Source organism: Prionailurus bengalensis, chromosome D1, assembly GCF_016509475.1.
Source record: "Prionailurus bengalensis isolate Pbe53 chromosome D1, Fcat_Pben_1.1_paternal_pri, whole genome shotgun sequence".
Taxonomy (NCBI): Eukaryota; Metazoa; Chordata; class Mammalia; order Carnivora; family Felidae; genus Prionailurus; species Prionailurus bengalensis.
The window spans coordinates 9,996,471-10,022,701 of record NC_057346.1 but is presented as its reverse complement, the minus strand read 5'-3'; the positions used below and the strand labels follow the sequence as shown (position 1 = coordinate 10,022,701).

Sequence of the window (26,231 nt, the reverse complement as noted above, 5' to 3'; positions counted from 1 at the left end):
GTAGACTTTAATAGTTTTTCATATATTCACACAGTTGGGCATCCATCACTACAACCAGTTTTAGGTCATTTCATTAGCCAAGAGGATACTTTACCCCCATTAGCCGTCATCCTCCAATGCCCACCCCTCAGCCTTAGGCAACAACTAATCTACTTGTTGTCTCTATAGATTCGTCTATTTAGGACATTTCATGTAAGTGGAATCATACAATATGTATTCCATTGTGACTTGCTTCTTTCCCTTAGTGTAATGTTTTCAAGTTTCTTCCATGTCATTACATGTATCAGTACTTCACTCCTTTTTAATGCCAAATAATATTTCATTGCACGGATATCATCGTTTATTTACCCATTCATCAGCTGGGGGACATTTGGGTTACTTCCACTTTTTGACGATTATCGATGCTGCTGCTATGAACACTACTGTTTTTTTGCGTGCATATATGTTTTCATTTCTTTTGAGTATATACCTAGGAGTGGCATTGCTGGATTATATGATAACTCTATGTTTAAACTTTTTAAAAAGTTTATTTGTTTTCGTGGGGGGAAAGTCCCATGTGCATGTGTGCTTGAGCAGGGGAGGGGCAGAGAGAGAGAGAGAGGGAGAGAGAGAGAGAGGGAGAGAGAGAGAATCTTAAGCAAGCTCCATGCTGTAAGCACAAAGTCTGACTCTGGGCCTGACTCAGGGCTCTCATGATGGAGATCATGACCTCAGCCAAAACCTAGAGTCAGCCGCTTAACTGACTGAGCCACCCATGAGTCCCAAACCTTTTTTTTTTTTAAACCATTAGACCCACACTTCCTATGGTACATTACTACAATCCACTACAGGGTAAATGTTTATTTATTTTTTATTTTTTAAAAGTGGTCTCTACACCCAACATGGGGCTCAAACTCATGACCCTGAGAACAAGAGTCGATTGCTGCACCAACGTGAGCCAGCCAGGCGCCCCAATATTTAACCTTTTGAGGTACCACCTGGCTGTTTTCTAAAGCAGCCGCACTATTTCACATTCCCACCAGCAGTATATGAGGGTTTTAATGTCTCCGTATTCTTACCGACACTTACTATCATCTATCTTTTTGGTTACAGCCTTCCAAGTGGGTGTCTAACTGCATTCTTAGCTGTTTATGACTTAGCAAGTTGATAGTATCATTGGTTTAAACGACTTAGCAAGGTGAAAAGGAAAGGGAATACATCTAGGAAGAGCGAAGAGCCTGAAGTGCCCATGTATTTATTTAGGTTTGGTTAGGGCTTCAGATGTATGAGGCAGGGGCCTGTGTGAGAGACAAGGCAAGGGAATTAGAAAAGGATTCTGCTAAGGACTTTGGAATTTATTTTGAGGAAAATAGAAGCCAACAAAGGGCTTTAATCAAGCGAGTGTCGTGATCAACTTTGACTTTTTAGATAGTCCCCTCTCTATCAATACAGAGATTGATATGTGGGGACTGAAATAGAAATTAGAGCTATCAACCAAAAGGGTCTCACAGCAGAATGGATGAGAAATAAGGGAAAACTGGAGCATGGAAAAGGCAACAGAGAGGTAAAAAAGGGGGACATAATCAAAACATAACATGGAGGTAGAGTTTACAAGGCTCTCTGTTTGAATGGGTTAAGAAAGGAGGAACCAAAATACTCCTTGGTTTCTGGTTTTGACAACTGGATAAACTTATTATATAGTATATAATATTAAAACTAAGAAAGAGTGGTTAAGATACATAAAAGAGGGCTATTGAATTCACCCAGATATGGAATACATTAGGAGGGAAAAAATTTGAGACAGAAGATTATGAGTCCAGTTGTAGGTATGGTGAGTTTGTGGGCCTTTGGGAATTTGAATGGAGATATTCAGTAAGTAGTTGGGTATGTATATTCAGAGCTCTGGAGACACATCTGGTATAGAAGCAGAGATTTGGAATATGGAAGCACATAGGTGAGAGCTGAAGGTCTGGGTGTTGATAGTATCATCTAGAGTTAGCCAAAAAGAGTTGTGGGGAAGGTCAACAGAATCATTGGAAAGACAAATGTAAGGGATAGGCAGAGAAAGATGAACTTATAAAAGAGACAAAGAGGTGTCTCAGAAAGATAGGAGAAAAAGCATTTAGCATGATATCATAGACACCAAGGGAAGAAAGGAGTAGTCAGGCAGATTGTCAAATACAGAACATAAAAGTCAAGTAACATATAAGCTGAAGCATCCATTAGATTTAGCAAAACTTTTCACTGCTATACAGTTTCAGGAAAGTGGTAGGTCAAAGAGTAAACGAGAGACATACTTCCTGACAAGATAGAACAGTAAGTTCATAGTGATGCAATCTCTTTGTTACTAAGAGTGCAATCTCTTTGTTACATAGTGATCCTAGTTGTTTGTTTCTTTTTTTTTAAGCAGAAAAAGTAAATAACAATATGGACAAAATAAATATGAAATTATTTAAATAAAAAAATAAAACTCAGGAGAATGGGCATATTGGCAGATATTTGCAAATGCTATAATCGTCTGCTAAAACAACCCCGACAGAATCAATAGACAAACTATTAGAACCAATAAGAAAGTTCCGCAAGTTTATAGATTACAATCTTAATTTATAGAATATTGTTCTGGTGATCTATTCATGCATATCAAACTATCCCAAAACTTAGTAGCTTAACAATCATTTTATTAGACCTTACTATTTATAGCACGGGGCTCAGCTAGGCAATTCTTGAGCTCCTCATGACCTTGACTGGGGTCAGTTGGTGGTATTTAGGCTTTAAGATGGCTTAACCCTCTTTCCTGATGCTTTCGTAAAGATGGTTGGAAGGCTGGACTCAGCTGAGCCCCTCTCCCTGTCTTTGTAGTCTCAAGGCCTCTCTATAGGGTGTTTCCATCAGGTGACTGGACTTCAGGGCTCCAGGAAGGAGTATTCCACAAGACAGGAAGTGCAAGCTTCTTAAGGCCTGGGCCTAGAAACCTGCATGGTATTACTTTTGCCATATTTTTGGGGGTCAAAGCAGTTGCAGAGTCTGTCTACATTTAAAAAGAAGGGGCATAGACTTACACCTTTTAATGAGAGGAGTGTCAAAGAATTTGTGGCCATCTTTAATCCCCCACAGAAGCTGACAGAAAGGGAAATGTATTTAATCTCTAAAATTCGTAAGAGATTAGTGGCATTAGTAGCAGGAATATACAAAGGACCTCTGCAAACCAAGAAAAGGACAGCTGCTCCAATAAAAAAAAAAAGTGGACAAAGGCTGTACAAAGGAAATGTACAGAAGTGGGAACTAATAAGCAATACAAAGAAATGCTGAAAATCATTGGCAGTCAGTGCAATGCCAGTCAAAGCAACAATAAGCTATCATTTTACAATAGGCTTTCTCAATATTGCATTGGTGATATTTGGGGCCAGATAATCCTTTGTCATGGGAACTCCTCTGTGCCTTGTAGGGTGTTTAGTAGCACCCCTGGCATTTGCTCAGTGGATGTAGTAGACATATCAGCTTTGTCACAATCAAAAATGTCTCTAGACATTGCCAACTGTCTCCCGAAGGATAAAATTGTTCCCGGTTGAGAACCACTACTTTACACGCCTGTCAGCTTTGCAAAAAATAGAAAGTTGGTTAATGCTAAGTATTGGCAGAGATAAGGCAACATAGAACCTCAGGCACTGCTTGTGGATGGGTGGGCAGTACAGTCACTCTTGAGGACAACAGTCAATTTAGATATACCATGACTTCATTAGCCAGAAATTCAGTATGTGGGTAATTTGCACACATCTATAAAGGGCCGTATGAGGATGTTCTCTGCAGCTTGGCTGGACAGTGGGGAGTTAGAGGCAATTACAAAGGGGTGGCAGAACCCTCCACCTAACAACAAAGGAATTATACAATTTTTCTCAGTACATGGAACATTCTGCAAGAAAAACCATACATTAGGCTGCAAGCAAGCCTTAATAATTTTCTTATTTATTTATTTATTTATTTTTGAGAGAGAGAGAGAGAGAGAAGATGAGCAGGGGAGGGATGGATAGAGAGAGGGAGAGAGAGAATCCCAAGCAGGCTCTTTGCTGTCAGTGTAGAGCCCGATGTGGAGCTTGATCTCATGAACGGTGAGATCATGACCTGAGCTGAAATCAAGAGTCAGATGCTTAACTGACTGAGCCACTCAGGCTCCCTAAGTCTTGATAAATTTTAAAAGATTGAAAGCATACAAAATATCTTTTCTAGTCACAATGAAATGAAACTAGAAATCAATAACAGAAGGAAAAATGGAAAATTCACAAATTGAACAACACCTTCTTTTTTTAAAGTTTATTTATTTATTTTGAGAGACAGGGAGAGAGAGAGGGAGGGGCAGAGAGAGAGGGAGAGAGAGAGAATCCCAAGCAGGTCTCTCACTGACAGGTCCTAGCTAACGCAGAGCTCAAACTCACCAACGGTGAGATCATGACCTGGGCTGAAACCAGAATCAGATGTTCAACCAATTGAGCCACCCAGGCACCTCTGAACAATGCTTCTTAAGCAACCGTTGGATTAAGCAATAAATCATAAAAGAAATCTAAAAGTACCTTGAGATAAATGGGAAAGAAAACCCATTTTATATTAAAACTCATGGGATGCAATGAAAGTAGTACTAAGAGGGACATTTACAGCTGTAAATACATATTTTAAAAAGAAAAATGATCTCAAATCAATAGCCTAACTTTACTTTGCAAGGGACCAGGAAAAACTAGCCAACTTGTCCCAAAGCTAGCAGACGGACAGAAATAAGATTAGAGCAGAGATAAAATGAATAGAAAACAATAGAGAAAATCAATGAAACCCAAAGTTGGTTCTGGTGACAAGATCAACAAAATTGACAAACCTTTAGCTAGCCTGGCTGAGAAAATAGAGAAAAATCAAATTACTAACATCAGAAAAAAAGTACATACATTATTACAGATTTTATAGAAATAAAAAGGATTATAAGAATACAATGAACAATAGTATGCCAGCAAATTGGAAAACATAGATTAAATGGATAAATTCCTAGAAACAATCTAGGTAGAATTAATACATTTGTTAGAAGCAATCTACCAAAATTGAATCATGAGGAAATAGAAAATATGAATATTTCTTTTTTTTTTTTAATTTTTTTTCAATGTTTATTTATTTTTGGGACAGAGAGAGACAGAGCATGAATGGGGGAGGGGCAGAGAGAGAGGGAGACACAGAATCGGAAACAGGCTCCAGTCTCTGAGCCATCAGCCCAGAGCCCGACGCAGGGCTCGAACTCACGGACCGCGAGATCGTGACCTGGCTGAAGTCGGAGGCTTAACCGACTGCGCCACCCAGGCGCCCCCGAATATTTCTATAACTAATGAGGAGATGGAATCAATAACAACAACATCCCAGCAAAGAAAATCCCTGAACCAAATGGCTTCACCAATGGTATGGGTTCACTACCAAACAAATAATTAAAACCAATCCTTGTCAAACTTGTTCAAAAAAATTGAAGAGGAAGGAACATTTCTTAACTCATCCCATGAGTCCAGTATTACCCTGATATCAAAGCCAGAAAAGATATTAAAAGAAAAGAAAATTACAGACTAATATCTCTTGTGAATATTGATACGAAAATCAACAAAATACTAACAAACTGAATTCAGCAACATATTAAGAGGATTGTATACCACAACCAAGTGAGATTTATTCCTGGAATGCAAAGTTGATTCAACATATAAAAATAAATGTAATATACCACATGAACAGAATGGGTGGGGAACCCATGATAATCTCAAATGATGCAGGAAAACATTGGACAGAATTAAATATCTTTTCATAATAAAAACACTCAACTAGGGGGGCACCTGGGTGGGCAGTCGGTTGAGCATCTGACTCTTGATTTTGGCACAGGTCATGATCTCACAGTTTGTGACACTGAGCCCTGCATAGGGCTCTGTGTTGGCAGTATGGAGCCTGCTTGAGACTCTCTCTCTCTCTCTCTCTCTCTCTCTCTCTGTCTCTCTCTCTGCCCCTCCCCTGCTCACACTCTTTCTGTCTCTCTCAAAATAAATAAATAAACTTAAAAAAAAACCCACTCAACTAAGAATAACAGGAAATCACATTAACAAAATAAAGACCATATATGAAAAAACCCATAGCTAACATCATACTCAGTGGTGAAGTCTGAAAGTTTCTCCTTTAACATCAGGATCAAGACACGAAGGTCCACTCTCACCACTTCTTTCAATATATTATTGGCAGTTCTATCCAGAGCAATCAGGCAAGAAAAAGAAAAGCATTGCAAGTGGAAAAGAAGAAATAAAATTATCTCTGTTTACAGATGACATGATCTTACATGTAAAGAACCCTAAAGATTTCACACATACACATAGCCTCTAGAATAAACAAATGCAGCAAAGTTGGAGGATATAAAACCAACACACAAAAATCAGCTACATTACTATATGCTAGCAAAGAATAATCCAAAAAGGAAATTAAGAAAACAATTCTATTCACAATAGCATCAAAAAAGGATAAAATAAATATTGTAGAATAAACTTAACAAAAAAGGCAAAAGACTTGCACACTGAAAACAATAAAACATTGCTGAATGAAATTAAAGACACAGATAAATGGAAAGACATCACATGTTCATGGATTAGAAGACTTAATATTGTTAATATATCAATACTAGATAAACTGATCTACAGATTCACTTCAATCCCTACAGAAATTTCAGTAATTTTTTAGAAGTGAATAAATTTACCCTAAAATTCATATGGAATATCAAGGGACCCTGGATAGCCAAAATAATCTTTAAAAAGAACAAAGGGCATCTGGATGGCTCAGTTGGTTGACCATCAGATTCTTGATTTTGGCTCAGGTCATGATCCCAGGGTCGTGGGATCAGGCCCTGTGTCGGGCTCCATGCTAAGTGTGAAGCCTGCTCGGTGGGATTCTCTCTCTCCCCCTCTGCCTCTCTCCCCTGCTCACGCTCTCTCTTTAAAATTTAAATAAAATTTCAAAATTAAAAAATAAATAAAAGAACAAAGTTGGAAGACTCACACTTCCCAATTTTAAAATTTATTACAAACTACAGTAATCAAAAACACCGTGGTATCACCACAAAAATAGATATATAGACCAATGGAATGGAATACAGAGGCCAGACATAAATCGTCATGTATATGGTTAAATGGTTTTTGACAAAGATACCACGTCCATTCAAAGGGGAAGGAGAAGACAGTCTTTTCAACAAATGATGCTAAGATAACTAGACATCCACCTGCAAAAGAATGAAGTTGGACTTTTACTACCATAGAAAAGGTTAACTCAGCGGGCGCCTGGGTGGCCTAGTTGATTAAACATCTGACTCTCGATTTGGGCTCAGGTCATGATCTCATGGTTTGTGAGATCGAACACCATATTGGGCTGTGCACTGATAGTGCAGAGCCTGTTTGGGATTCTCTCTCCCTCTGTCTCTGACCACCCCCCCCACCTCTGTCTTTTTCTCTCAAAAAAAAAAAAAAAAAAAGTTAACTCAGGGTACCTAGGTGGCTCAGTTGGTTAAGTGTCTGACTCTTGGATTCAGCTCAGGTTATGATCTCACAGTTCATGGGTTCCAGCCTGGCATTTGACTCTTAGCTGACACTGTGGAGCCTGCTTGGAATTCTCTCTCTCCCTCTCTCGCTCTACCCCCTCCTTTCCTCTCTCTCTCTCTCTTTCAAAAAAAAAGTTAACTCCAAGAGGATCAAAGATCTAATTATAAGAGTGAAAACTGTAGAATCTTAGAAGAAAACATGGAAAAAACTTCATAACATTGACTTTGGTGATGATTTTCTGGATATGACACAAAACGTTTAGGCAACAAAAGAAAAAAAGATAAATTGGACTTCATCAAAATTGAAAACTTTTGTGTATCAAAGGACACCATCAAGAGAGTGAAAGGTGAATCCACAGAATGGTAGAGAAAATTATTGCAAATCCTATATCTGATTAGGAATTAATATCCAGAGTATATAAAGAACTCCTACAAAAGGCCAACAACTCAATTCAAAAATGGGCACGGCACAGGACTTGAATAAACATTTCTCCAAAGAAATAGCTAAATGCACATGAAAAGATGCTCAAGATCACTAGCCATTAGGGAAGTGTAAATCTAAACCACAACAGAGACCATTCTACACCCACTAGGATGGTTATTATAAAAACAAAAACCAAAAGAACAAACTACATGTTGTTAAGGATGTGGCAAACTTAGAATTGTGCATTGCTAGTGGGATTGGAAAAAAAAAAACGCGGGCACTGTGGAAGACAGTTGGGCATTCCCAAATCGTTAAACATGGAATGACCATATGAGCTAGCAATTCCACTTCTGGGTGTATCCCCAAAAGAATTGAAAGTGGGGACTCAAACAGATACTTGTACGCCCATGTTCATAACAGTATTACACACAATAGGCAAAAGGTGAAAACAGCCCAAGTATCCCTACCGGATGAATGGAGAAGCAAAATGTAGTAAATACATAATGGAATATTATTCAGTCTTAAAAGGAAGGTATGCTATCATATGGATGAACCCTGAAAACATACTAAACAAAATAAACCAGACACAAAGGGACAAATGTGACATAACTCCACGTATAAGTGGAAATTCAGGGTCAGAGAGTACAACAATGGTTACCAGGGGCTAGGAGAAGGGAGAAATGAGAAGTCAATGTTCAATTGGTCCAGAGCTTCAGTTTGGGATAATGACAAAGTTCTGGAAATAGACAGTGGTGAAAATTGTACAACACTGTGAATATACATAATGGCACTGAATTGTACACTTAAGAATAGTTAAAATGGTAAGTTTATGTTATATATATTTTACCGCAAATTAAAAAACATACTGGATACACAGGAAACAGAATAGGATATATAACACATATATGTGCAAAAATACGTGCCAAATATTATTAATATTGCAAGAACACATACCAATGAATTATTAGAATTAATAAGACAGAATAACTCAAATTCAACAATGCAATGCAGTTTCCACCAATACCTTACCAGGATCTTTTGGTGAAACTTGACAAGCTGACCCTAAGATTTGTATAGAACTGCAAAGGGTTAAAAATAACTAACACACTTTTGAAGAAAAACAAGGTGAAGTTATGTGATTTATTAGATATTAAGATTTACAAAATTATCATAATTATGATAGAGAGGCATTGTGGCTAAGCTAGCATACGCAATGACAGGTCAATGGAATGTAATAGCCAGAAAGAGGTCTAAGTATACACAGTTGATTTACAATAAAAATGGCATAGGAGAGCAGTGGAGAAAGTATGGTCTTTTCAGTAATTAATGCTGGGAAAACTGGACAGTCACATAGAAAAAAATGAAACTTAGTTACGACCTAACTATATACATAGACACATACGACGTAAATTCCATATCTGTGTCTGTAACATAAAATAATTAAGGTTTGGGAGGAAATATATGGGAGACCTCTCCCATATGTTATATTGTCATAATAAACAGGCAACAAAATAAAAAAGTAAAATATTGGTAAGTTTAACTGTATTAAAATGTAGACTCTTTCCTCCCTGTGCACACTAACCCTGGACTAGTCCCAAATCTTATCTCAATCCCTACCAGTTCCCCGCTTTGCAAGACCCATCTTAAAGTAACCCCAAGTCTCTAAAAATACCCTCTACCCCTCACAACATTCCCCTTTTGAATTCTCTCCAAGATTTTGTCAAGTTGCTCTTGTTTGCTGCAGGCTTAGAAACTCAGCTTTGTTTGATGAGGAGGCTTCTGTGATGGTCTCTGTGAAGGAATAAAACACCTACAGTCCTTATCTTTTTGAGATACATACTGAAATCTTGACAGACAACATGATATAACTTGTGAGATCTGCTCCAAAATTAATTTAAAAAAAATAGAGAAAGTAGATACGAATAGTTAAGACTGGTCAAATTGTGCACACTGGGTGATGGGAGTTCACTGGACTATTCTGTCTAATTTTGCACGTTTTAAATTCACTATAATATTTTTAAAAAGTTGTTTTTCCTTTTCTAGTTCTTAAGAGGGGATGTTCACTAAGGTCACAAAGAAGTTACACCGACTGTGAATGCCAGGCTCACATTCAGGAAGCATCTAGCCAGACATAACCTTATGCTGGATTTTGCAGGTCTGCCATGAATGGAACGCAGGGAAGAGCAAAGTGGTTGCAGATTTGAAATACTTCTTTTGAATCTTCTCCTACTACCTCGTAATGTAGACCTAAGAGCAGATGCAACGAACTTAAATTTGACATTTAAATCTTGATTAGGACAAACAAAAAAGGGGGTAGGGAATATTCTCCGTGCTTTCTTTATTCAGATTGTGAAATTGTGCTCTCATCAGCTAGATTCTTAGTTGTGCTTAGAATATGCTCCCTCCTACAATCTATTCTGGAAAAATGAAGCCTCTTATTCCTTCTTAGAATCCTGGCTCCTTAAGTCGGCAGTTATTAGGATTCCACACACATGCAGAGTCATGCCCAATTTGAGGGTCTGAGTAGCTAGTCATATAAGTTGACTTTTCTGTGCATTTGTATCCAGGAGGATCCAGCTCAGGTTGATGTCCTGGGAACGAGTGAGGCTCTCGCTTAAATCCTGAGGGAAGAGAAAAGAGAAGGAAGGTCAAGTGGAATCAGTCAACAACGAGGAGCCTTAGTAATTGGCTTCACTCTTATTTCTGAGAGAAGGAAGTCTAGGGAGTCCTGTCAGAACTGAGAAAAGAGAGAAATCATTCACTCAGTCATTCACTTCTTCACTCACTCAGTTTACTTTCATCAGAGTTTCTTCTACGTTCCAGGCACTGAGTTAGGTCCTGAGAATATAAGGATTGTAAAGAATAGTCCACCTACTATGTGTTGAAAGTGGCATTTTGTTGTTACAGCTTGTATCATATGTTGTTTCAAAGTAGTGTCCAAACTGGAAAGAAAAGGTAATCAATTAAAAATACAGGAGTCTACACCTAATACTGGGAAATAAAGGACACAATGACATGAATCCTAATGGGGTCTATTATATTTTGGATCGACTAGAGGTCTATATGTTGTCAGTCTACATTGTACTAACTTTCATGTCCTTTATGTGTTTGTGTGTTTAGGAAAGATTCCAGGGAAAAATGCAGATAAATGAAATGCAGGTAGACAGCCTGAGTCAGAAGACACATATTTATGTTGATGAATAAAGTCAAAGAGAATCAAGAGAAAAAGAGTACCCCTTCTTTTATTACTTTAATATTCTACTTCATAGTAAAATATGATAGGAGTTCCAGCTGAAGACTGCTATCCACTCCCAACCACCTCAATGAACAGAGAAGCCTCAGAGATCTCAGCAAGGAAGTTATCAGATTCCTACCTCTAAAACGGCCACTGGTATTTCTTTTGTTAACAGAAGGAAACAGGGGAAGCTTAGATTACCTGGGAAGGCAAAGGTTTGGGTTGCACGATATTCCTTAGGTCATATCTTTCCTGGTTCCAGTTGCCCATCAGGGTACGGTTTGAATAGGTATCCTCATTAGTGGTACATCTCCATCCATACTGGAAAAACTTGGACATACTATTCCAATCTGTCCACACTTCAGCATGGCCGTCTGCATTAATGATGCTGCCATAGTGTGGGTTTGCAAAGAAATAGGCAAGGGCTTGTCTCTGGGAAAAGGCAAAAACAGAAAAGATAGTTGCATAAACTAGGGCACAGAAAAGGCATTCATCCCTTTCTCACCTACAGCCAAGCATAACATAAGCACACCTTACTAAGGATCTGTGCTCTTCTCCCAATTTAGTTGTGGTTCTGTTTCTTTCCTTCCTGGTCCATGAATCCTTTGACCTACCTTTTCAATCAAAAATAACAGAGGGCTATGTATATTGAATGGCACCCTCAAAAGAGGAAAACCTTCAGTATCCCAATATATATGGAAAACTAGGTAAATGTTCAGGAGATTTTGAGATGTAAGAGTTTAAGGACAGAGAATAGTGCTATAGTCAAAGAGAACAGGCAGAAGTGAGAGTTAGAAAACTAGGTAACACAACAAATGTTCAGTAAGTGATAGCTTCCTTCTTTCTGGACTCAGGCCAAAAGCCACTTCTTCCATGATGTCTTTCCTCAAGTTAACTTCTCTCTCCTTTGTTTCACACACAATGATATCCTCATATCTTTAACTTTCTACCGTATTTTAGAGTTCTTCAAATGTGTGTTGAAGTTTGTGTTGACTATCCTATGCTAAACCGTGTACATCCCTTGAGGACAAGACCTGTATCTTATTATCACACCCTCTCCCTTCACCTGCCCTCCCAGTCAACAGTGCTTTGCACATATCAGATGACTAATGTCTGAATTTCAATTTTTTGTGAGGAAGCAAAAGCCTAGCCATTTTTATTTTGGGCCAAAAGGTGACTGTGGTCCCTTGACTTGGGGGCAAGACAGCACCTTCGCTGAAGACCATTTTGATGTTGACTGGCTTGTGTTGTTTGAAGATTTCATAGGACAGTGATAGAAAATCTTATTCAACTCTTCCATTTTTTTGAAGGAAGAGATATCACCAAACCTGGCATTTCCCATTCTCCAAGCAACGAAAGAATGTAGGTCATCCAGTTCACCATGGCCAGGAAGCCATGATTTTGGAGTTACAATCCACTGAGCCACCTTTCCACAAGTAGGGGCAAAGCCAATACTGCAACTTTGAAGGTAGTTGCCCTCACACTATGTGCCTTTGTGAAGATAGATGCATGCACTGATGTCAACAAACAGCATGGTGACTAAAGAGTAGTTGGTCCCACAAAGTCTGACAAGCCTAGTATTCAGACTGTAGACCAAGGTGACACTGTCCTTGGGGCCATCAGGACAGACATCACCATCCACTCAGTTGTCTAGGCCCCAAACCTGAGGCTTATCTTTGACTGATTCCTCTTTCAAGCCCTTACATCCACTCAGTACCTAAGTCTTAACTGATTTTTTAATCAGTTCACTTCCATCCCCACTGCCAAGTTCCAGTTTAGATCACTACCAGTTCTTGTCACCATTATCGCTATAGTTGCCTATCTGATGTCTTTGCCGTCAGCCTTGGTCTTCTCCAATCCTTTCTCCACAGGAACGAAGAATGTGTGAAAATGAAAGTCTTTTTGTGTCCTCTTCCTATTTAAAATCTTTCAGTGGCTGGCCACTGTTTTCGGAGTAAGATTCAGGCTGTTAAAATGGCTTACGATGTTCTATATGACCTGGCCCCTGCTTAACGCTTCAGTCTCACCTACTACTCACTCTCCCTCCAACTACATTTCAGCCAAACTCATCTAATGCGTTTCTCTATCACGCTTTTGTATATATTGTTCCTTCTGTCTCTTCACTTCTCTTTATCCAGGTCAGGTGCACTTCCCCCTTAGCTTTCAACTCAAATTCACTTCCTTTAGGGTATCTTTCCACTTCATCCCAGAACTCGGTAAGGTTCTAAAACCTTCTGTGACTCCACTCATAGCATCGCTTCCCGCTGTAGCAGAATTGCCTCTTTTGCCGTGCAGTCTCCGCCAGACTACAAGCTCCGTGAAATCATAGGCCACACCTTATTCACCCATGTGTTTAGCCTCCATCAAGGTCTGGCACGTAACAGCCACTCAGTATTTCTTGAATGAAAAAAAGGTAGGAGATAGAAGCACCTGGAGAAATCCCGAGCAGCAGAGAGAGTGAGCAGCAGCCATTTCGGACGAGTGGAAGGCTGTTATAAAACCCTCTGTTGACAGTAACCTGCAGGACACAGCCCAACCTCTCCACCTCAGCCCCGCCGCGCTTCTTTCACTCCGAACTCGCCTCGCCCCGGGCCTGCCCCTCTGCCCTAGTGATTGCTTGTGACCTCATGGAGATGTGACGAAGTCGCTCAGGGCAGCCTCGGGCTAAAAGGCATTTATTGCGACACTCCTAAGGGTGTGCGGAATGAGCAGACAGGGTGGTCCGTGTCTAACTTTTGCGCTCATAGCTATTTCATCCCCCTCCCTCCCAGTCGCTGTACCAATTTGTCAACACCACTAGACGCTGCCGGCGCATCATCAATCAGCGACGCAAAAAGAGGTGGCCCGCCAGAGACCACACCCCCCCACAGGAAGTGACGTACGAAACTGGCGCCTCGGAGGACGCGAGAAGGGAGCACGTTGAGGCCATGGCCCCTCGGCGCCTCCTGTTGGTTGGGGAGGGGAATTTCTCCTTCGCCGCGGCCCTGAGCGAGACCCTGGATGACAGCACCAGTGTAACCGCCACCTGCCTCCAGCGCCCAGCCGACTTGGCCGGAGATCCGGTGGCCCAGGAGAATCTGCAGCGCCTGCGCGAGCGAGGTAGCGAAGCAAACCCCTCCGCGAAGCCCCGCCCCGCTGCCGGCGGGGCCAGAAGTGGAATGGGCGGGGCGTTTAATTGCATTTGAGCGTCCGGTTACCTAAAAGCAGCCTGTGGGTTTCCACCTGGGTTGTTTTGTACGGTTCACGTTAGGGAGGGATTCAGGCCTTGAGACATCTTCCTGTCTGTATTTCGTGCCAGGTACTGAGGTGCGTTTTGGTGTGGACTGCACCCAGCTGGCAGATGCCTTTGAACTGCACCACAGGGAGTTTGATCGGATTTATTTTAATTTTCCGCACTGTGGACGCAAAGCTGGAGTTGCTAAGAACAGGGAACTGCTTGCCAAGTTTTTCCAGAGGTGAGGAAATGAGAGCACTCACAAGTAACATGTTGAAGATGTACATTACATAGTTACTGCACTGGAAACATTTTAGTTTGGGAAATAAGGCATACGTGTGTAAGTTACTATGATGGGTTTAGAGAGAAAATAAAGCTCCAAAGGAATCCACAATCTAGTTGGAAGGGCAGGCATATAACCCTAAAAGTTACATAAAAGTACAAATAGTAGTTGGGCTTGTAAGGGGAGGATCACCTATTTTGGATAATGCAAAATAACGGTAGCCAGTATAACGTAATGGCTAAAAGCATGGGTTTAGGAGCCAAACTGCCTGGATTCAAATCCCCACCCACCACTTAGTAATTGTGTGATTTGGGGTAAGCTTACTTGATCCTTACATACTTGTGCCTCTTCATCCATAAACAGGATAGGATATTAATGGTAACTACCTCAAATTATCGTGAACTAAAAACTGTGCTTTACACTATTCTACCAAAACATGTGATACTATTGGAGGTCTCTGGGGGTGGGGGGAGGTCACAGTTGTCAAGAAACTTTTCACAGAGCCAAGATTTCAAGTTAGTATTGGAAGTATAGAATTTTAATAGTCAGGAAGGGAAGTGAATTTACAAGAACAACTCTCTAAACTGGGAAATGAATCGTGTGTAGGAACTTTGCAGATATTGACCTTTCTATGACCTGTTTATGATGAACACTGCAGATACAAAGCCAGATAATACCTTGGTCAGCCACGAGTATCAGTTATGAGTTGAACATTGATTTTACATTCTTACTTCCAGCTGCTTCCTTTGCAGGTTTGAAGTCTGTGGACCTTTGTAAATAGATATGATAGGATTTTAATTATTTCACAGCCAAACCATGTGTATACAGCTTATTTCCTATGGTAGTTTCAACTGGTTTTGATAAAATGCTGGTGTCCTCCTCCCTGTTAGCTGTAAAGATGTTCTCGCACCGGAAGGAGAAGTCTATGTGGCATTGTGTAGAGGACAAGGTGGGACTCCTGCTGATAAGCCCACAAGAGAATGGCATAACAGTTGGCAAGTAGTTGCCATGGCAGCTCTGGGGGGATTCATTTTAAGTGACGTGCATCCCTTCAGCTGTGAGGCTGTGCCAGGGTACAAGTGCACTGGATATAGGTAAGTAATAACAGAGGTCTGAGCCTTTTTCATTTCTTTCACTAATAATGAAAAAAATCTCATAGGCAGACTTTCCCCTACCAATTTCCTGCTGTGGTCCCTAGAGATGCTTGCTTTTTAAAAAATGGCAATAAATAAATAAGAAAGAAAGAAGAGAAAGAAAAAGACTCACTGACTCCATACTTGGTGACTGTTTTTGCCAGGAGTCAAGATAAGTCCTTTCATGTAGAAGGTGCTTTGAACCATATCTTCACCCGGAGCTTACCCTTTGAAGATTCACAGCCCAGAATCTTCAGGACCAGAGTAGGTGGCCGGTGGTTTTCCTTTCCAGAACCAGAAGCACTTGTAGGAAAGTTGAACAGGTAACCTGCTGTTTTACCAGAAGTTACTTCTATCTCTAGTTGTATCTCCGTTGCTTTGATGGCAACCGTATATTGAATGGATGCAATATAAATTGTTAATGATGTTGGTGCTATGAATTCCTGTCAGTCTGGCCCTACACAAGCCTTTTTAGAATTAAAATTTGTCACATTTTGTGGTATATCATCGGGATCGTGGCTGTCAGAGGTCTGAAGCATGTGACATCTCTATTTATTATGGTAGATGGTTTTTTTTATTTGCTTTCAGGATCACCTTAAAGATAATTCTTTTCTGTGCTATTTGTGCTTTTAATTTTAGATCCATTCTAACTCTTTATTGTTTCAAGTTTAAAAAGTTATTTTTATGTGTGCTTAAACAGAGGTTTCCTAGAAGCACCTTCATGTCATCCTGTCAGAACCATTAATGAGAAACTCATTGTGGAATTGGGCAAAGTGTTCCCTCTGAAAAGGCTGAAGCGTCCCTTCCCTTTGCTGCCACAGGGAAGCACTAGTGCTCTCACTTCCTGGAACTGTGACATTCTGTCAGCTGCCTTTTGGATTAGTCTCCGTGAAGATGACTCAAATTCTGAGTCCCTGACTGATGGGACAACACAAGACATGGAGGACTTTCTGGCGCTATTTTCAGAACTTAGCCTTCTCAAGGATCCTGGAAGCGACAGTAAGGAAGAAGCTCATGAAGAAAGCTATGGCCAAACCACGGTCTGCCTTAGGCCTTCTCTCCTAGTTCATGTTCAGGCTGTCATCCAAGCACCAGACTTTGTCCCAGGTTCCCTGCACATCCTCAGTGGACCTGTCTTTCGGAAGTGCCGCATCTTGCCTTTCACAATGCCAGCATTTCATGAGACTTTATTTGTCATCGGGTTTAATAAAAATCTGAAGGATGGTTGTCTTCAGTCACTACTGGAGCACCTGAAGGGTTTTCTTGATAGCCTTCTCACCCACACATTGCTGGAGGGCTCTCAGCCGAGCAGTTCAGTGGAATTTGTCTTTCAACCAAACGGCAAAGAGTATATTATTAATGTGAAGCGTCCTAATTTTGGCCCAGATTGTGCCAAGGCTCTGATTATTGGGTCTGTTGTCACATCTGCTACAGGCATTATGCACAAAGACCAGTGTTTTATGTTTGTGTCTATGAACTTGGACCTACTAGCCATGCTTGTCTGGGGCATCTCTGACTGGAGGATGCTGTGGACCTTTGATCACCGTTTCCTGAAAAATTTTGTCTCTGGGAGTATAGAACCCTTTAAAAGCTATTGCCTGTATCCTCCATGCTATGTTCATGATATTAGTTTTTGGTTAGATGAGAAGAAAGGATTTGATGAACTAGAATTTCACACGGTGGCCCGAGCAGTGTCCCGGGACACTGTCATATCCATACAGTTCCTCAGTCGTTTTCAGCATCCAAAGACTCAACAGGTCAGTCTCTGCTATAGATTGACTTACCAGACATGTGACAAAGCCCTCCCCCAGCAACAGGTGTCATCAATGCAGTCGCAGCTTAGGAAAGAGATTCAGGAAAGACTACATGTAATACCTCGGTAGTTTAGTAAATTCATTTTTCCAGAGTGATCCCCGTGGCTGTGGGTATGGGTGCAGATGCCAATGAAAAAGACCAAGTTATAACTAGTAGTCTTTTCTGAACTGTGTTTTTTGTAAAATCTTTAACCTTGTGACTTTGGCCAGTGTTGGTTGATTCTAGAGAAACTTGTGGCTCAGGGCACCTGGGTGGCTCAGTGGGTTGAGTATTGAGTATCCAACTCTTGATTTTGGCTCAGGTCATGATCCCAGGGTCATGGGATCGAGCCCTGTGTCAGGCTCTGCGTGGAGCATGGAGTCTGCTTAAGAGTCTCTCTCTCCTTCTGCCCCTGTCCCCTGCTCATGCACTCTGTCTCGCTAAAATAAAAAGAAATTAAAAATATTAAGAAGTAAAAAAGAAACTTGTGGCTCTGTCACTTAAACTTAACAGACTATAATGTGACTGGTGACCTTTGGAGTTTACAGTATTTTGATGCTGAAAAATGACTAGGAAAACAAATACAACAAAACTGTCTTGTACTTTAGATGCTCTGTTGCTGAAGATGCAGTAGAATTTGAGTGTCTTAGATTTATATTTTCCACACTGCTAATTCCTCTTCCTTTAACCCTATTGTATTACATCATTACATCAACTTACTAGAGTGGTTTTTGGAGTCAGACCAACATTTATTAGCTTGGGTAAGTTGAAAGTCTCCATAATTAGTATTGGTATTATTACAATATTTATTCCATGGTTGACTACTGTTGAAGTCATGGAACTGGTTAATGTCAGATTAACTAGAGTTCACACTTGGGTCTGACTCTAAAGCCCATTTTCCTTCTGCCATTGTTATTTCTTCCAAACTAGTCTTCTTCATTAGTAGCCTCTCAACTGTAAACTTAGTCCTCCTATATTTTGGAGGCTTCTGTTACAAGCATCTCTAAGAGACACTGGGAGATTGGCTCAGCTCATTGGTTCAGCCCAGGACTCTGCAGAATGGTAGAGTACTCTAATATTAATTAATGGATGTTCCTGTTAATGAATAGTTAGTCTCCACAGATTGGACTTATATTGTAAACTCAGTAGGAAATAACTGTCTTATTCTTGTATTTGGAGAAAAACGTGGGAAGGCAAGAATGGAAGCCAAGAAACATATTAGGAGGTTATTACAGTAACACAACCAGAGATAATGGTGACCTGGACCAGGATGGTAAGATGTTGTTGGGTTGAGTAATATTCAAAAGTATTTGCTGATGAACTACATGTGCATGGGTGAAGGGTGTGGGGCTGAAGAAACATAGGACTGACTATGGTTTTTGATCTGGAAGAACAGAAGTATCATTAACGGGGATGGGAAAACTGGCATAACAGTTTGGGGAGTGGGGTAAAGAACAAAGATCTCTTATGGATACATTTATTGCTTAGCTTTCTACATACACTATAAATGAATAGAGGGCAGGTAATGTGATTTATAGCTTGCTTCTATCCCCAATGGTGCCTAGTACATGGACAAGGTAGCATTTGAGCTGGATCTTAAAACAAGAGTAGCGATGTGACAGGAGGACTGTTAGGCAAGGAGGACTGTCACAGACTATGAGTTTGGAGTTCTCTTTTGTCCAGCAAGAGAGTGGATGCAGAATTGAACACAAGAGAGGCTAACATCCAGGAGGAGACAAGATCCCCAAACAGGCCTTTTGTCTCCGTATTTACTGAGCGCTCAAGATCTTACACATGTGGTAAACGTGAAGAAAACAATCAGATAGTAATGATTAACTTGTGTGTGTAAGAAGCAAAGGGTCCTGGGGGCAAGTGGAGTTTGTGATCAAAGTATAATAGTATATTGGTGTCAGGTGGAATGTAATTTCCTGCAAGTATATAACAAGTTACTCGTGATCCCATTACAATATCTTACTAGCTATCTTCAGGCGTTTTCACTCCGTGGTGGTGGCTTTCATGCCCTAAGCGTTTTTCTAACCTATTTATGTGAGTAGATCCTATTTCCCCACAGAGGACTTGCATTCCAGGCAGAGGTACAGATGAGGAAGCATCTGGGGCACTTTTCAGGCTAGTTAGTTGGAATGTAAATGTGTATAGGGAAGTAGTGGGAGATTAGATCAGGAAAGTAGGTTAGGGCCGGATTTAGTCGATGTAAGAAATGAATGCTAGAATAAAGTGTACTTCATTTGGCAGGCAATAGGAAAACTGGTAATTTTTGATTAAGGAGGCAATACAGAATAGTGCATTTGAAAATTGATTGGATGGGGCGCCTGGGTGGCTCATTTGGTTAAGCGTCTGACTTGAGCTCAGGTCATGATCTCACGGTTCTTGAGTTCAAGCCCCATCTCAGATTCTGTGCACATGGCTCAGAGCCAGGAGCCTGCTTCAGATTCTGTGTCTCCCTCTTTGTCTTCCCCTCCCCAGCTTGTGCTCTGCCTCTATCTCTCAAACATAAACATTAAAATCTTTGAAAAAAGTTAACCGGACAGTGTTGTATAGGATGAATTTGAAATGGGAGACCCCTGTTAGGATGCTATTGTAGCACTCCTAGGTAGGGGCAGGGAGGGACCTGCACTGGAGTGAAATGAGAGGAGGTCTCTGTAGGAGATCCAACTAGGCTGTGGTGACCGAACTTGGTACCTAATACTTGCCTCTGGGAATTGAGCACTATGATCAATCGCCATTGTCAATAATTTCAGTATTAAATAATAACCTGGGACCCTGTCAAGTTCAGCACTCCCTCTATCTAACATCCTTAGTATACAGCAATGTATATTAACTTGATGGTCATTTAAGTTTAAAGACCTAAAAGAGCTTAATTTTTACTCTCCCTGTATGTTTTATGTATACACTGGCATATTTTACAGCCTTTTATCTTGAGTCTCCCTAACTAATTTTTTTTTAGACATAATTCACTTTACTACTTTAGTCTTTCAGCCTTCATACTAGCTTTATAAGTGATTACCGCCTTTGCTGTATTTGCGTTTACTCATGAAGTTTTTTCCTTTCATAATTGTCATACTTCAAAAGTGGTTTTTACCCTCCACTTACAGAAGTCCCTTTAACATTTCTTGTAAGGCCCATTTCTGCTACTGGTACAGAGGTCCACAGGATGGGATAGAACTCTGTGGGCAGGGTATCAGGAACAGATGAATAACCCCTGGGAGTCACAGGTGTGCTATCATCTGTTGACATCAGGAGCTTTCACCTCATCCTGGTGGGAATAGTATGGGCTTTGTAATAAGGCAGACGTGGGTTGGAATATGGTTCCACCATTTACTAGCTATGCAAACTTGGGCGTCAATTTACTTACTATAATTTACATATTGATAAGAGCAAGATTGTTTTATTATATTGGAAATGGATGAAATGTGTAAAATGCTTACCGAATTGCTGTGGTAGCAATGGCAGTGCCTGTCTCGTTGCATTTGTGGCACAGAATTTCTTTGGGCTTTCATTTTTCTTTACATTCTGCCATTACGGCTTCGTCTCTATGGAGCAGATAATTAGCTACAGGTTGTCTCTATCGATGTCACCAAAATAGAAGAAGGGCAAGGTGTCCGCGACCTTTTAAGGACCTCCCCTTTCATCTGCAGCTGCCCTGTTATCTTTAACCGAATAAATAGCTCTGCGTGCTCTGTAGAGTTGCTTGGTTACTTTCCATTTGTGCTGAAAAGTGAAGGAAGGCGGGGAGTGGGGAGGAATAGCCACAGTTAGAAACATATTGAAGGGATAGCTACGGTTGTGAAAGTCAAGTCGCAGTTCTCGTTTCTTTTCTACTTAGGATTTGCCCCAATTGGCCCAATAACGCTACAATTCAGTCTTTTCTGCGCATGTCAAGGACTTTTGTCCCTCGGCGGACACCGTTGCCAGCCAAAGCTATGTCTGCGCGCTCGCCACTTTGGTAGGGAGCCGAATTCTACCTTTTTCACCCGTGCCATGGCGAGCCGAGGGGCTCGTCAGCGCCTGAAGGGGAGCGGGGGCAGCGGCGGGGACACGGTTTCGGCCGCCGACAAGCTGCGGGAGTTGCTGTGCAGCCGGGAGGCGAGCGGCGCGGAACCAAGGACCGAGTAGGTGTGCGGGAGCGGCGGGGGCGTGGCGGCAGGGCTGTCCTCGGGAGGGTCTCCCCTGGCGGCGCGGGTGCGGCCAGGCTGCTTTTCCCCCCAGGTCCTTCTGCTCTTCCTGGACGGGTCACGTCCGGTCTTCGCGCCGCCTCGGGTCCCCCACCATGGGTCCCATTTTGCTCTGGAAGAAAGCCTGGAGTGCCGCTTCAAGGCTGTTTGCTGGCCCAGGCCCACAGTGGGCTGGCGTCGTGGTGTTTGAGTTGGCAGAGCCTCTGTGGGAGACGTTGGCAAGAGCGAAGAGCATACCTTTGTTGGCTGTGTCTCACAGTCTCCTTCATTTCCCCCAAAGCCCTAACCCCTTGCTCTAAAGTGTGGGCCCCGCACCCTCCAGCACCTGCAGCCGTCTCTCCCGGGGCACTGCGGGTTAGGACTGCATTAACGGAGCCGACAGCATACGGAATGGGAGGAGGTTATGTGCTTCGCACATATTAGGCCTGAACAAGGGGGAGATGAGTAAAGCCGTGGAAAGTAATGACCTTGTTAAGAAAGAAAAGGAAAATGAGAGCTTTCTGGCCTTCAAGGAGTGTCATGGATACAATGAATTAAAGTGTATGAGTGAGCTTACCCCTTAAAAGTAGGAAGTGGAAGGAGTAATTAAGATTAATAAAGTTCTTCATCCCTTGTTTATTTCTCAGAACAACTAACTTGTTAGGTGAATTACTTAAGTGTGCTTTGATACCATTGCCATTCCTGTCGTTTCTGTCCAGTTTTAGGCCTTCTAGTTGTTGGGTCTTGCTGAGGCATCTTTTCTTTACTTCTGAGCAGGTTGTCTGGGAACAAAGCAGGACAAGTCTGGGCACCTGAGGGATCTACTGCTTTCAAGTGTCTGCTGTCAGCAAGGTTATGTGCTGCTCTCTTAAGCAACATCTCTGACTGCGATGAAACCTTCAACTACTGGGAACCAGTAGGTGATTTCTTTAGTTTTCTTGTTCTCGGTTTCACTGCTTGGGGCCTTGTTGTCAATCAAGATACAAGTAATACACACGTGTGACTGGTAGTAAACTTTATTTTCACTTTTGTATTCTAAGCTGATGATTTTGTATTCTAAGCTGATCAGTTGTTGAAGGCCATAGGAAATTGGGCTTCTTGCAAAAAAGATGTAATTTGTAATTTTCTTAAAAACTATTTTAAATCAAAATAATACTTCGAGATACTTTTTAAAAAACCAACAACTGTGAAACTTAAAGGGAAAAAAGTAGCTCTCTGTTCCATTGCTCGTATAGCCAAATCCCAGTCCCTAGAAGGAACTACTTGCTTTGAGCTTTTGAAGTTACTCTGATGTTTGCCAAAATAAAAAAGCTACTAAGTAGTATGCTTATTCTGCTATTTATTTTACACGTTTGTAAGTCTGCTGACTTCCTATTACGGAAAATTTAGAGGTGAAATTTTCTAATCCTATTTTACATTTTAAACAAAGGATGTTTAGAGTAGGTAGCTTAAGGACAAGGTAAGATTTAGAGTTTGTCTGTTTTGGCTAATGAATACTAAAAAAAAAAAAAAAAAAAAAAGTGGAGGTGTAAAATTCAAGCTTTTAACGTTGACCAAACAGTCTTGTGAAATTTAAAATGTCCTAAGATTGTTCACTAAAGGGTCATTTTGATTATCTATTGGAAATCTTGTTGAGAATGTCAGCATTTTTTGTGTATCTTTGTCTCTTTAATGTTTTTGCTTAGAAACTTCACTTGCAACCTGCTAGCAAGGATCTCTGGCCAATTTAACCCGGAACCTATCTGTTCTGTACTTTCAGACACACTACCTCATCTATGGGAAGGGGTTTCAGACTTGGGAGTATTCCCCTGTTTATGCAATTCGCTCCTATGCCTACCTGTTGCTTCATGCCTGGCCAGCTGCATTTCATGCAAGAATCCTACAAACTAATAAGGTAAGGGCAGGCCAACTTGGAAGCAGTTACAGCTGAACAAGAGGCGAGTCTCTGGAACAGTTTTCAGAAAAGGGAAAAATAGATTGGTAGGTAGGAAAGGACTTTTTTTTTTTTTTTTAGAATCATTTCTTCATTGTTAAGTAAGCATTAATGGAGCAACTTAAAAAAATTTTTTATTCCACAATAGTTGACCTACAGCTTTACATTAGTTTCAGGTGTACAATACATTGATTCAACAATGTTTTATATTACTATGCGCTCCTCAAGATAAGTGTTTTCTTATTCCCTATAACCTATTTGACCCATTCCTCTCCCTCTTCCCCTTTGGTAACCATCAGTTTGTTTTCTGTATTTAAGAGGGTTTTTTTTTTTTTTTTTTTGGTTTGTCTCTTGTTTTGTTTCTTAAATTTCACATATGCGTGAAGTCATATGGTATTGGCAAGTTGTTGCAAATGGCAAGATTTCATTCTTTTTTATGGCTGAATACTCTTCCATTGTATGTATATATACCACATCTGCTTTATCTGTTCATCTCTCAGTGGAACACTTGGGCTGCTTCCATAATTTGGATATTGTAAATAATGCCACAATAAATACAGGGTTGCATATATACTTCTAAATTAGTGTTTAATATTCTTTGGGTAAATAGACAGCAGTACAATTACTGGATCATTCAGTAATTCTATTTTTAATTTTTTGAGGAACCTCGATACTATTTTCCACAGTGGTTGTACCAGTTTACATTTCCACCAACAGTGCATGAATTCTTTTTACTCGACATCCTCAACAACACTTGTTGTTTCTTGTGTTTGTGATTTTGGCCATTTCGACAGGTGTGAGTTGAGATCTTGTGTTTTTTTTTGTTTTTGTTTGTTTGTTTTTAAATTTTTAAAAATATATTTGAGAGAGAGGGGTCACTGTGCAAGCTGGGGAGGGGAAGAGAGAGAGAGAGAGAGAGAGAGAGAGAGAGGAAGAGGAAGACACAGAATCTGAAGCAGGTTCCAGGCTCTGAGCTGTCAGCACAGAGCCCGATGTGGGGCTCGAACCCATGAGCTGTGAGATCATGACCTGAGCCGAAGTTGGACGCTTAACTGACTGAGCCACCCAGGCACCCCTTTGCCCACTTTTTAAATTGGATTATTTGTGTGTTGGGTTATATAAGCTTTTCTCATGTTTTGGATATTAACTAGTGGACCAACTTTTTATCTGGTAGGTACTTTGTTAAGAGCTGTGGGTGTAACAGTGACCAAATCCTTGCCCCCATGGAATTTATAGTTTAGTGGGGGAAGATGAAATTGAACAAGTGATTTTAAATGCAGTGGGTTGAGGTATGTGGGTGGCTCAGTTGGTTAAGTGTCTGACTTTTGATTTTGGTTCGGGTCATGATCTTACAGTTGTGGGGTTGAGCCTGGAGTTGAGCTCTGTGCTGGGTGTGGAGCCTGCTTAAGATGCCCTCTATCCCTCTCCCTCTAACCCTTACCTGCTTGCATTCTCTCTTGAAAAGAAAGGAAGGAGGGAGGGAGGAGAGGGGGAAGGGAGGATGGGGTGAGGGGATGGGGTATGGGGGGAGGGGGGAGGGAGGATGGAAAAGAAAGAAAGAAATGCAGTGGGTCTTACGGCGGAGAAGTACAAGGTACCATGGGACAGCATCTTAGGGGAGACTAAACAAAGTGCTGAAGGATAATAAGTAGGAGTTAATGGAGACCTAACCTGATGACTTTTTACGAATTTGCTATGATGTGTCTTGGCATGGATTTCTTTGGGTTTGTCCTATTCGGGAATTACTAACCTTCTTAAATATTTAGGCTTACATCTTTTTGCTAAATTTGGGAAGATTTTGGCTATTATTTTACAGAGTACTTCAGCCCTGCTCTGTTTGTTCTCTCTTAAGATTCCAGTGATATCAATGTTAGATGTTTAATTATAGTACCCTAGGTCTCTGAGGCCCTATTAATTTTTTTCTAGTCCGTTTTCTGTGTTGATTGAGCAATTTCTAATCATCCAGTTCATCAATTCTTTCCTCTCTGCTCTCCATTCTGCTGTTGAGCCTATCTTTTGAGATTTTATTTTGGTTATTGTATTTTTTCAGTTCTAAAATTTACATTTGGTTTTTCTTTATATATTCTGTTGCTTTACTGAGAATTTGTATTTTTTTCGTTTGTTTCCAGTGTGTTCTTAATTGCTCACTGAAGCATTTTTACATTGGCTCCTTTAAGAGTTTGTCAGGTAATTCTGACCTTTATCTAATTGGTATCTATTGATTGACAATTTTCAGTTTGCCATCTTCCAACTAATATTCAGTTGAAGCCTTGGCCATTTGGGGTATTACATTCTGAGACTGAATCTTCTTCCTGGGCCTGAAGTGCTTCCTCTGCCTTTTTGGGTTTTATTTAAGCCTTCTGTTTGGTCTGGCTGCTTTTGTTACCCTCTAGCAGGAGAAGGGAGAGAGTTCTCCACCTTTGTTATTGCCAGATGGGGGTAGAAGTTGAGGTTCCCCACTAGACCTTCGCTCAAGTGGCCA

The 26,231-nt window shown here is 40.9% G+C and overlaps 3 protein-coding genes across 11 annotated transcripts in view; 2 read left to right on the top strand and 1 right to left on the bottom strand.

Moving 5' to 3' along the window:
• Window positions 1-9,113: 9,113 nt before the first annotated feature.
• Window positions 9,114-14,109, bottom strand: CD1H11orf1 (chromosome D1 C11orf1 homolog). Of its 4 annotated transcripts, none has more exons than XM_043579301.1 (4): window positions 13,651-14,109; window positions 11,422-11,652; window positions 10,861-10,927; window positions 9,114-10,606 (listed from the first exon to the last, which is right to left on the bottom strand). In XM_043579301.1, the coding sequence occupies exons 1-4, from the start codon at window positions 13,690-13,692 to the stop codon at window positions 10,431-10,433; spliced, it is 516 nt and encodes a 171-aa protein (XP_043435236.1). In that variant the 5' UTR covers window positions 13,693-14,109; the 3' UTR covers window positions 9,114-10,430. The 4 variants fall into 4 exon arrangements, with proteins under 4 accessions (XP_043435236.1, XP_043435235.1, XP_043435238.1 ...); XM_043579300.1 differs by lacking the exon at window positions 13,651-14,109 and adding an exon at window positions 12,431-13,559; XM_043579303.1 differs by lacking the exon at window positions 10,861-10,927.
• On the top strand, window positions 14,100-20,061 carry FDXACB1 (ferredoxin-fold anticodon binding domain containing 1). The gene is made up of 5 exons (XM_043579299.1): window positions 14,100-14,319; window positions 14,519-14,675; window positions 15,608-15,811; window positions 16,015-16,173; window positions 16,551-20,061. Exons 1-5 carry the CDS (start codon window positions 14,148-14,150, stop codon window positions 17,731-17,733), a joined length of 1,875 nt encoding a protein of 624 aa, XP_043435234.1. The 5' UTR covers window positions 14,100-14,147; the 3' UTR covers window positions 17,734-20,061.
• Window positions 20,062-21,400: 1,339 nt separating this feature from the next.
• Window positions 21,401-26,231, top strand: part of ALG9 (ALG9 alpha-1,2-mannosyltransferase) — a 93,440-nt gene continuing 88,609 nt past the window's right edge. For 2 of the 6 annotated variants that reach the window (XM_043579297.1, XM_043579294.1), the window contains exons 1-3: window positions 21,435-21,774; window positions 22,594-22,732; window positions 23,576-23,710. In XM_043579297.1, coding sequence (XP_043435232.1) covers window positions 21,644-21,774; window positions 22,594-22,732; window positions 23,576-23,710 — 405 coding nt within the window. In that variant the 5' untranslated portion in view covers window positions 21,435-21,643. Of the gene's footprint in view, window positions 21,775-22,593; window positions 22,733-23,575; window positions 23,711-26,231 lie in introns of all 6 variants that reach the window. The other 4 variants (XM_043579295.1, XM_043579293.1, XM_043579298.1 and 1 more) reach the window with 4 other exon arrangements.

Bases quoted from the DNA above. Each gene is read 5' to 3' on its own strand.
- CD1H11orf1 (XM_043579300.1), bottom strand. From the start codon at position 12,562: ATGGGAAATGCCAGGTTTGGTGATATCTCTTCCTTCAAAAAAATGGAA. The intron at 11,653-12,430 runs GTGCTGTCTTGC...GCCTTTTCCCAG, and splicing joins CAAAATGGTCTTCAGCGAAG to AGACAAGCCCTTGCCTATTT. The intron at 10,928-11,421 runs GTAATCTAAGCT...TTTTCTTTCCAG, and splicing joins CCAAACCTTTGCCTTCCCAG to TTTGGACACTACTTTGAAAC.
- FDXACB1 (XM_043579299.1), top strand. From the start codon at position 14,148: ATGGCCCCTCGGCGCCTCCTGTTGGTTGGGGAGGGGAATTTCTCCTTC. The intron at 14,676-15,607 runs GTGAGGAAATGA...CCTCCCTGTTAG, and splicing joins CTTGCCAAGTTTTTCCAGAG to CTGTAAAGATGTTCTCGCAC. The intron at 16,174-16,550 runs GTAACCTGCTGT...GTGCTTAAACAG, and splicing joins CTTGTAGGAAAGTTGAACAG to AGGTTTCCTAGAAGCACCTT.